Source organism: Cotesia glomerata, linkage group LG3 (genome assembly GCF_020080835.1).
Source record: "Cotesia glomerata isolate CgM1 linkage group LG3, MPM_Cglom_v2.3, whole genome shotgun sequence".
Classification (NCBI taxonomy): Eukaryota; Metazoa; Arthropoda; class Insecta; order Hymenoptera; family Braconidae; genus Cotesia; species Cotesia glomerata.
Window position 1 is genome coordinate 28896411 of NC_058160.1, and position 12398 is coordinate 28908808.

At 26.8% G+C, this 12398-nt stretch overlaps 1 protein-coding gene across 1 annotated transcript; it reads left to right on the forward strand.

Moving 5' to 3' along the window:
• Positions 1-7295: 7295 nt before the first annotated feature.
• LOC123261070 lies at positions 7296-8758 on the forward strand. Its single transcript, XM_044722546.1, has 2 exons — positions 7296-7951; positions 8023-8758. The coding sequence occupies exons 1-2, from the start codon at positions 7422-7424 to the stop codon at positions 8195-8197; spliced, it is 705 nt and encodes a 234-aa protein (XP_044578481.1). The 5' UTR covers positions 7296-7421; the 3' UTR covers positions 8198-8758.
• Positions 8759-12398: the final 3640 nt, after the last annotated feature.

Sequence of the window (12398 nt, forward strand, 5' to 3'; positions counted from 1 at the left end):
TAAACTTAGCTAAATATGTAAATATTGTAGCTATTTAAATTACTATAATCAAAACTTTGAAATATATTGGTCATATATTTGAATTATAAACATTAATTAATATTTATATTAAACACAATAGGCAGAGTATAACTACGCCAATGATTGAAACAGGTCATTCATTTAAATTTTCGTACGTAGTTGTAAAACTACGTTATTTCAAACAATAAGTAGTCAAAATTATTAAACACCAACTTAACTATTAGTACCAGGAGGAAAAGTTATTACTAATTAGAAACCTTGAAAAAATTCTTAGAAAATCGTTTGATAGCTAGATAATAATTAAAAAGCAAAATATCAATAAAGGTATATTTTCTCAAATTTAAATACTTAATGTAAAAAAGTTTTACTTATTACGATTAAAGTGATACGTGTTTTTTTTTAGTATAAATTATTTCTTTTACTTTTGATTAAATGATACGCTTCGTAGGTTATAGTTACCACGTGGTTATTTTTTTATAAATATATTTACCAGATTTAAAATTAACTAAAATCATATTGTTACTGACCACTTTTAGGAAAATAATCAAAATAGACATTTTCAAGCATTAAGTACGTCCGTCTAATTTGTAATGATTAATATATAAGGTATATCTAAATAATAATAATGATTAATATATTAGGTAGAGTCCTAACGACGCCTGTAAATAAAACATTTCCTACAAATCAATTCATTAAATTTTGCATGATAAATTGTAAAAAAAAATGTAACATTTTAAAAATTTTTGAGATACTTTGAATTGTTAAAATTTTTTTAAAAGTGATTTATTATTAGAATTTTTAAACGTAAAAATTAATTAACTTTTATTGTGTCCATCGAAGATACTTCAGCGTGTCAAAACTAATGAGATGTTCATCACTCTTAAATAATTCAGGGTGAATGATAATCCTCGTATCACAGTTTATCACTGATTTAAATATTAATGAGTGCTTATTTCTTTGAATCGAAATAAATAATAAAATATTTATATACCTATTTATTGTTTACATTCCGTGGACCCTTAACCTATCTTTTTTCTCCTCTTCATATCGGCACGTGGAAGTGTTTTGCAAACATGCCGTTTTGATTGTAAATATTATAGTAATTTTCTTATTTATAAATTAAATAAGTATTTTCATATTAGTTATGGAAATAAGTTAATGAATAATAAAATATAAATTATTCCTTTATTTTTTACAGAACTTAGAATGAAATTAATATTTATTATTTGTTTATTTATTTATTTATTTATTAACTATATTTTTTTTTACTAATAAAAAATATCACTTATGTTAACTGCATATTTTGATTTCTTGTATAAATATAACATATATAATAAAATTTTTATATTTAGCACTAGTGGTTGTTGAGTAATAAACAGTACGTGTAGTGATGAAAAATTATGATACTGAAAATCAGCGGACATCTGACAATTTCAAAAATTTCATAAAAAATTAACTACCTACAATGAAAAAAATATTTTAAAAAATTTTCACTTTTCATTTTTTTTAATTTCTACATGTGAGTTTTTTTACTAAATTTTTTCACAATGATTTTAATTTATTGTAAAAATATTAAAAATTGCTAGATGTCTTCCACCAACTTCAGTATCATGAAAAATTACCATTTTTTTTTTTTTTTTTTTTTTTTTTTTTCATTATTATTACTATTGTAGCCAGTTAATTACCTGGTTCATTTGCTTGGATATGTGTATAAAGTAGCAGCAGTTATTTAACCAGATATTTGACTCGCTAATTAGCTAGTTATTTAGCCTTTTACAAAACTACACATTTAATTCATCAAGGCAAATTTTTAAATTTTTTGTCTGTTGATTATCGCTTTCATGAAAATTCATATTAATTAATAGTTTCTCGAGATTTTAACCATGACGTGGATATATGTATGGAGTATGGAGAGATAATAAACAAAATACTCCAATTTATACATTAGTATTATTTAAAAAATTTATTGTTTCATTTCACTAAAAGTAATTAACACAGTTAATAAACAAACATTCATCGTTTCTTCTGAGAAAGTTCGTATGAAATGTTGATAATATTGATATAATAATATTGTAGCATAATACTCTTTTTTATTTACTTTCGCAATTTTAATGAAAAATATATTATTATTTTTTTTAGACAATGGAATGTATTTCATTAAATTTTTTTTTAATGAAACTCTTCAGTGATTTAATCCAAAATGAATTTCGTGAAGCAACTATGACATATTTCTACATATTTCTTTGGTAATTTTGGGACCACGTGCTTCCACAATTTTTTACTTAAAATTGCTTGGCCAGTTTTAATTAATTGTAAGTTACAATTCATATTACTTACTTGTGTAGATTGTGTGTAACTAAAATTTTGAGTGGGACCTTTTTAGTAAAGCAAACCTTATAAAAATATTGAAAAATTATCAGATACTGGTTAATTTCAGTTTCATGAAAATTCCACCAGCACAAAGTAAAAAAAAATTATGCAACTTTTAAAAATATTTTTTTTTATTTATATTTGAAATCAGTAGACATCTAACCATTTTTTAAAAATATTATGTAAACAATTAATTTGTACTCAGGAAATATCCTTTTTAAATTTATACTTGTAGTATTTTTTAATTTTTACGGGCGGAATTTTTCACAAAATTTCGGTTATAATTACTCAGTTGATGACAAAAAAAAATTTTAAAGTTGTCATATGCCTGTTAGTTTCAATATCAATTTCTTCATCTAACTAATTTGTTACAAAAATTCAAGACATTGTCAAATATCTACTGATTGTGATATAATTTAGTTATTTTATTTAAATAAATGAGTAAAAAATAATATACATCGAAGCTAGATATCGTTTAATCATTGGTCTTATAAGTTTAACAAATATTTAATTTTATAATTAAATGTTAATATTAATATCAGAATTATTGTATTAATGAAGTGTACTGATTATTTTAGATTTGAAACCCTAAGTCAGTGAATCCAAAAAAAAACTCAATAGTTATAAATTAAGGAACAAAAACAGGTCTGACAAATCATTCATCAAACCAACAAAAAGATGTCGCAGATAAATGTATACAGTGAAAAAATTGGCAGAGAAGTTGCGAGTACTTCTGCAGCCACATTATCTGCCTCCAACAGCTTGACAGACCTAGCGAGCCTGTTCGCTAGGTCTGTCAAATTGACTTGCTGTCATACTTATCGAGATCCATAAGGTCAGTATTAGTAGGTGGTACTATCATTAGTTGTCAGAGGTAATTATTAATAATTAAGCGTAAGAATTAAAAACAAACGATGATAAACTTCTCGTAATAATTCAATTTCTTTATTTGTTTAGATAATATTTGGACCTTTTGATAGAGAAAGTTGTGAATGACGTCATTTTTCCGTGCAAATATTAAACACCAGGATGTACAATGTTTATGGTATATATAGAGAAGCTGGACTACGAAGATGCATGCGAATTCCGTCCTTATAGTCGTCCGTGCCCTAATGCTTGATTCAAGTTGAAAGACTTATTAGAGAAAGTCATGTCTCATCTTGTTATAAATCATAAATGTATTACTACAATGCAAGGTAATTATTATTGGAATTGTTTTTATTGCTCTCTTGTCCCAATTATTATGATACTTAATTATTAATTATCAGCAATCTGCAGTGAGAAAATGACTACACAGAATTACGAATCAGGGATTAAAGAACTTGGGCTTAGTAATTTGTCAGTATTTTTAATCAAAATTCATATTTAATAATTTTGAGTACTTTTGAAATAAATTAAAAAAAAATAATATTGCTATGGCAGGATCAATTATCAAAAATTTAATGAACAAACTTATAAAATTAACAAACTTATAAAATAAAGGAATAAACTTGTAAAATCAACAAACTATTGAAATCTTCACCAAAAAATTGATATAAATAAACAATAATTAAAAAAATTAAATTCACGCCTTAGTAGAAATCTAAGTAAAAACAAGAAACTCATTTTCAATAAAATAATAAAACTATATTTATGGCACTGGTTAGCTAGTTATCATCTTTTCAGTATACGATTATTATGATTGTTTTATTATTAATCGATAAAGTAGATAATCTTTTGATTACGTTCTTATGAGTCAAAATAATTAATTAAATTCGTTATTTTAATCACAATATTTATGCTAAACATAAATAATAATATTTATCTGTTATTTATATTGGCAAATTTTTTCACCTATAGCGTTATTTATTTATGGGTATGGACGATATTAATTTTTTTTTTAACTTTATATTATTGGTATTATCATTGTAGGCATTATTATTATTATTATTATTATATTGAAACAAATGAAAATCAGTGTGAAACGTATTTTTAGAGAAATTCGAGGAACTTAAAAAGACAAAATTATCTGATTTTGATTAATGTTAAGAAAATTATAATTCTTCAAAATATTTAAAAAAAAACCTATAAATTTAACGAAGTATCATTTAAATAAAAGAATAATTAAAGTAAGTTTACTAGAATAAAGTATCGAAATTATTTTATTGGCTATATCATTTTTTCAGGTAATTCTTTTTTTAAATCATTATGCCTCCAAAATCAAGAGTATCAGTTGAAGATGCAGTTAATGTGTTACTTAGGTACATCAGTTATTTTGCGTCTGACCAATTGCCGGACTGGTCATCAGACATATGGCACATTATGTCAAAAGAACCTGAATTTGTAGGTAAATGGAACGTTCAATGTATTAGGACGAATGTTAAAGAAAATCGAAGAGAGATTCTAACCAAAGCACGCGAACAATGTGAATATTTTCATTCAACTAACAATAAAAACACGGATTATGACGATGATGACTGGGATGATGATGAAGATGAAGAAGATGATGAAAAACGTGATCCAGATTACTTTAATTATGTATATTCTAAGCAACAAAAGAATCATGATACTTTTGACGTGAAATTTTCTAGACATTTATGGAATTCAATAAGTAAAATAGCTCCTATCGTGGAAAATAAACCTAATACTCTTGGATTGCAGCCTAAAGTGTGGACAGATGTATTAGCATTAGAGTTCTGGAAACAATATCGACTAAAATGTGCCTTTGTTTTTAAAAAAGCTACAATTCAGGAATATGGAAATTATTATGTAACAATCTTCGGACGTTGTAAAGCCAAAACATGTAAAAATTTTTTATTTGGATATGTAGAAGAAAATCCAGGGGACTATGGTGATGTCATAATTAAAATCAACTGCCGAGATACAAGATTCGAGAAACATGAAGACTGTAAACGACCCCTTCAAGGAAAAAGAAGAGACGAAATGAAGAAAGAAGTGAAGGAAAAAGGTGTGAAAGGAAGTAATCTTGATGCTGCTCAAAAACTTCTTCAGCCAGGTGATACTCAATGTCCGGTTATGAGTAGAGCCAATGTCTTATACCAATTGAAAAAAGAGAGTATCGAAGATAATTTTGATGTACGTCCAGAAGATAGAAAAAATCTTGTAAATGCGCTACTGTCTATCAATGAAACACCAATTTATCAAAGCTCTGTGATAACCGTATGTTTGAAACCGTTTTGGGTATTTTATGCTACTCCATCCCAAATTCATTGTTTTAGAGAGTATTATCGTTTGCATAGAAAATGTTCAAGAATTTGTATTGACGCAACTGGAGGAGTTGTCAAGAAATTCACTGATCTCATCAACGGACGTACAAGCGCAATTTTCTTATATTCAATAGTAATAAATTTTGATGGTACTTCCTTATCAGTGTTTCAAATGCTGTCAGAAGCTCACGATGCCGATACCATCACACTTTGGTTAAGAAAATGGGTGCGGGAAGTATCCAATAACACGACCCCACACTATCCTCATGAAGTTGTGTGTGACGGTTCACGAGCTCTTCTTAATGCCGTATCTTTAGCATTTAATAGTCGATCATTATCTGATTACATAGAATTATGTTTTAACAACGTTAAATGTGTCACTACAACCCAGCCAAACACATATATTCGCTTGGACACGGCTCATTTTATTCATGCAGCTAGTAATTGGAAGTGTTGGAAGTCAGTAATCCATAAAAATGTTAAGTCATTTTACTTGTACTGTATTGCACTACTCATTGAATGTGATCAGTGGAAAGATCTAGAAAAGATTTTGATATTAACATTAATCATTTGCAATACTGAGTACGAAGATTCCATGATTTGTTATAATAATAAATTTATTACTCCTCTAGATGCTCGAGTTGAGTTGGAAAATCTTATCAGCAACAGAAAAACTAAAATTTTAATAGATGACATGGAAGAAAAAATAAAAACTATGGATTTTAGTACGGATAAAAGTGACATCTTAAATGATACTTGTTTTGAAAGCCCATGTGACAATAATGTTACTATTAAATTATGGGCAGATAATCTTGCTTCGCATTCAGACAACATTCAAAATATTGGTACCATATTAAATTGTTTTTATGTTCCATTATTTAAAGAACCATTGATACATATAGCCAAAGAATTCCCTTTATGGACCAAAGTTTGTGTCCCAAATAAAAAGTTACGCCCAACGTCTTCATATATCGAAGAGGATTTCAAGGACTTGAAGGTTATGTTGAATAAACAAATCACTTTACCAGCACGTGTAGATATTTTCGTAAAGGCTCATCTCAAAAATCTTTTAGGCGGGGTCGTTGTACTTCAAAATAAAATTACAAAATTTGTTGATGATAATCTTAATAAATCATCAATATCAGTTGAAAATTTAAATTGCCATGATAAAAAGTCTGAAGAGAAATTAAACAATAATGATACGTTTCAGGACATTTTACAGAACGAAAATTGGCGAGGATTAGGAAATGATCCGAAACATGCTAATAAAGAGTGGATGAATTATGAAAACGATGTAAATTTTCCTGATCAACGTGGTTTAGACGAAAATTTTGAAGATGATATGGCTAGTGAGAAAAAATCTATTACAAGTATGGACATTAGTGATAACGACATTCTGATGAAATCTATAAATAATGACCACGATTATGATGCAACAGCTAATACTCCATTAAGTGATAAAATTTATGAAGATAATACATTAGATGTCGCTCTTGAAAAAATTAGTCGAAAAATCAAAAAAGAAGGTAAATATTTCCAAGACTGTCCTGAATTAAAATTGGTAAATAATATGATTAAGTCTGAAAATAACAAAGAAAATGCTTCAGCTATTAAAAAAAAAGGAATTCGTAAAGAAACTTACTTATTAATAAATGGAAATAAAAGTGGACCAATTGTTTATAAAAATATGCATTTTTAATTCAAGACACATGTCCATTCGATTCTATAATTCAATTACTTTTTAATGGAGTACTGGAAAATGAAAGCTTCAGAGAATATGCAAATGGATCCGAAAATTTGAGTTTTAAACTTGCTTTAAATTTAATGAAAAATGGCGTTACGAAGAACCCGAAAATATACAATGAACGATTTTCTATTTTGTATAAATTTTATAAGGAAATAGAACCAAGGCAAAAAATGCAGTGGACATCCACATCTGACAAAAAAAAAAGTAAAGCTCTTGTCATATCACGTGTAATTGACTGTAATGACAATGTGACTAGATTATGGAATAATTTGTTTCAAGACGAGCCTAGTTTATTCGAAAATTTTCTATGTGAATCACAACAGTGTAATTTTCAATTGAGTAAACCAGCAATAGGTGTAGATTATCATGTTCTACTGAAAAATGGAATTCAGGATTTGCAGTCTGCGTTGATATTTCGCGGTTCTTTTAAAAAGCTTTGTCCGGTTTGTAAAAGTATACAAACTTGTGAACAAAAACTCAACATGTATATTTATATTGAGCTAGACATACGGTTGCGTAACGATATTAAAGGCTTATCATGTAAACTAAGAAATTTTCCCATTATTTTAAATATCAAAGAAAGTCAAACTAAAGTCCTACGGTATCGGTAAGTATAATTTTATTATATTTTTTGTAAAAATACAAAAATGTTTATATTGATATTAATTTCTATTTCAGTTTGTGTGGAGTTATTGGTCATAATGTGAATCATTATATTGCATATTGTCGAAGATTGTCAGGAATTTGGCGATTCTATAACGATATGTTACCAGCATCACAAATAATAGGTGACCATACTGAAATTGTGCCACATGGAGTACTTTATTTACGAGAAAATTCAGTAGACGAATAAGTAATTTTATTGCAATTTTATGTTTTGTTATTACGATGTCAAAATGATTTTTATTATTTTACCAAAAACATACTATTTAATGTTAAATGTTATTTTTAAAAAATTTTTATATTTGTAATGGTAGTATTGTTAAAGCAGAGTTCTTCAATTTTCAAAAAATTTTATTGATATATCTTATCAAAAGTATATTAAAAATTTAATTTCTTAGATTATTTTTCTGCATGACTATTAAAAATATTATTTTATACTCAAATATATGCTTAGGTCAAAAAATGAACAGAAAAGTTCATAAAAATTTAATTATTTGATTAATTCAGTAATGTTATTTGTCATAGTTATTTATTATAAAGTTAATATCTTAAGTGTTTAGTTTACTAATAGATCTATCGTTATTTAATGATTGTTCTTTGGCTAGTGTAAGTGCATCGGTGTACAGCATTTTAAACTCTATTCAAAACCAGCTGATTTTTGCTATATTTTTCACATAATGATGAATAATTTGTAATAAGAGCTTACGATGTGATTATTTTCAACAACAATAAAAGGTGTATTGATAACAAAGAACTTTTCATGTTATTTCTTCTATCTGATAAAAAAGTATAATAGATTATTCAGTAATTGTGTATTTTTTCTGATTTGTTTATTCACAAAATAAGAAATATCCATATGCTACTTTATAAAATAGTCGTATAATATGAAGACTGTCATTCGAGATGAATCGTTAATACGGAAATAACTTAATGTTACGCATCGTTTACGTTATAATTAAAATGTTGTTAACATGTATTGATGAGAGTAATAGAAAAACGACAATATTTTTTGTTAATAAATAGTATGCTGAGGAAAATGTTATTATCGATAAATAATATTTTTTTTTTTAACTATTAAAAGTATCGTATCATTAAACTTTATTGTTTTACTTAATATACATAATTTACTTTCCATTTGCAAAGTTTATTTTTATTAGATTTTTATATTAATTTTAAATTAAAATTCTGTTATATTAATTTTGAAGTAAAAATCTAAGTCAACTTATAACGTAAGTAGTAAAGAAAAAATTTGTTAAAGTTTTCGTATTCGAAAATGAAATTATATTATCATCTACTTTAAATGAATAATTAAAAATAATTATCACCAATAATCGAAAAGTTTATTATTTAAATATCCTAGATTAAAAATATTGACTGAGAGAATGAAAAAGAAATTGGTTCTAGAATATATTGTATCAATATATAAATATACATATAAATATACAGTTTGCATGGGACTAATCCTTTTCTATTTTTCTCAATCAATATATTTAATCAGGAAGGTATAAAATAACAAAATATAAATGAAAGTAAAAACCGGGTGATGATGATGATTTTGTTGTTGCTTTTATTGTTGTGTTGTCTCTTTGAATCGAATTCAAATAGGCCGCGCATAATTTATGAGAACTATGCGCATTGATACTGCGCATGCGCAATAACATTTAATTAAGATTTATAAAAAAAAGTTAATTATTAAATTACAGGATAATGAAAGCCGAACAGTTGTTTATTTTGAACGAACAGTTATTGAATAGTTCTAAACTATTATAAAAAAAACATCAAAATATCTATAGTTTGTGCTAACTTGAGGGTCAATTTTTTATAATTAAAAAAAAAAAAAAACGAACAAAATTTTTGATAGAACAATGAAGAACAATTAACGAACAGTTGATAGAGCCAAAAAAAAGTGCAAAAAATTAATTTCCCCCCGCCAACTTAAGAGAGCCTAAAGTTAGCCGACATTTTTTATTTAATCACTTTATTAGAAATGATACTAAAGTTAGCCGACGTTCAAAAATTTTTCTATTTTTTTTAACAATTAAATTGCAAGTAAAAAAATACTTTAAAAAAATTGCTCGTATAATTTTTAAAATTTTCTGCATGTGCAATTTTTTCTTTTAATTTTAGATTAATAATTTTTTATGACAATAAAGTTAGCCGACATTTAAAAATTTTTAGAATTTTTTTTATTGAAAAAATCATTACAAAAAAATTTTTCTTTTTAATTTCATTTGCAAAAAATTTGAAAAACTGTAAGTGCAATTTAAAAAAAATTTTTTTAATTTTAATTTAATAAACTAAAAAAAACTAATAAGCTAACTTTATTATTATCAATTTTTTCAATAAAAATAATTATAAAAATTTTCAGATGTCGGCTAATTTAATTTTCATTTATTAGAATTAAAAAATAATTTTAAAAAATTTCAAATTTTTTACAAATGAAATTTTTTTGTAATAATTTTTTCAATTAAAAAAATTTTTAGATGTCAGCTAACTTAATTTTTTATTATTAATAATAATAAAATTTTGATTATTATTATTAATTTTTGACTTAAAAATATTTTTAATAATAGTAAATTTATAGTAATAGTAAATTAGTAAATACAGTTTTTAAAGTTTTTTACAAGTGAAATTTTTTTTTTATTTTTTCCTAATCATTTTTTCAATAAAAAAAAATTCTAAAAATTTTTAAATGTCAGCTAACTTCATTTTCATCTTAAATGTCACTCTTAAAATATACTGTTGTGATGTAATATCACGGCTTACCTGGTCGCTGGAGGCGCCATCACGCGAGAATAAATTATGACAAGTTATAGCGCGAGAAATTCAGAAACCTATAAAATGGTTTATAGCACGCTAAGGAAAATCCCATTAATATTTTGGTCGTCTGGTCACTCTCTAGAAATTTCCCATCCGTTGTAATTAGAATAAGTATCGTAAAAAGATAGAATACTATTGTAATAGGATTAGAGTAAAATATATAGCTATAAGTTTAGTATTAGAGATACTCCTCAAGTGTTATAGGCTTATAAGGTTTATTAGACTTATTACAAATTATACCTTAAGTACTATATTTTACGTTTTAACCCTTCAGTACTCTCGCTATGAGATTTTCTCTCACGCTCATCAATAACTCAAATTTTCTTTCAAATTTCAAATGGAATGACTATGTGATTTTTTATCTTTCAAAAATTAATATTATTTCAGATTGCAATATTATTATTTTAATTGTTCTATACTATAAAAAATAAAATAAATTTTATTAACTCTGTGAGATATTTTCTCATCGCAATAGTAAAGTAGGGGTCAGAATTTAAAAATCGGGTCTGATCGGTACAGTTCGGAAGTTCCCTTAAGAGTGCATTCGTGTTTGGATGTATTATTATTAAATATTATTTTTAAATAACTCAATTTTTTTGTTTTAAAAATTTATCTTGTTTGAGATTTTTAAATAAAAGGGGCTATAAGCATACGTGCGATTCTACAAAAGGCGTGAGAGTTTTTCTCATCGCGCGAGTAATGATAGTAAATCGTTTTGCGAGAGTGCTGAAGGGTTAAGTATTTATGAAAGACAGACTGGGCGGATTATTGACCCTTATTTGAGGACAATATTGTCTGGCCGCCAGGTCTCTAAAAAGGTTCCCAGTCTTCCCAGTCATTAGGGAGTTGGGAAATTCTCCTGCCAGACTCAGGTATCCAGCATGGTCGGAAAGAGCGAGCACGTGGCCAACGCTTCGAGCTGAAGTCTACCTGAGAGGAGAGCAGCCAATCGAGGTCATCATCATTCTCAACTGTGGGACTCTAGTGCAGTAGGGGAAGCTGCCCCACCATCCCTTCTACTTCACTTCGGACTCGAGACCAAACTCGGAAGATCAGAATACCCTCAGCCCTCAGACTCTCAGACTCTCAGACTGATCTTATATCTTATTAAATACTGTAATGGTCCGATAATTTAATTTTGTGTAAAGTCTTTATCCAACAATATATTTAAATCAATTTAATGATAAAAGAGTTGGAAAAATATGCGGACAAAAATAAACTGAAAATAAATGCAAAGAAGACAAAGATAGTGATTTTCAAGAACGGAGGGAGGAATGAAAAAGAAAAATGGGAGTATAAAGGAGAAAAATTAGAAGTGGTAAAAAGCTTCAAGTATCTGGGGTATACATTCACAACCAGAAATAGCCAGGAAATGCATTTGAATAATATGAAGGATAAAGCGAATAGAATGGTGAATGCAACGTGGGGGCTAATAAGAAGAACGAAAAGAAACAATATAAAGGACAGGATGTATTTATACAACACGCTGGTGAGATCAGGGTGCATGTACGGAGTAGAGGTATGGGGAAGTGGAGAGGTAAAGAAGATAGAAGTGTTGCAAAATAAAATCA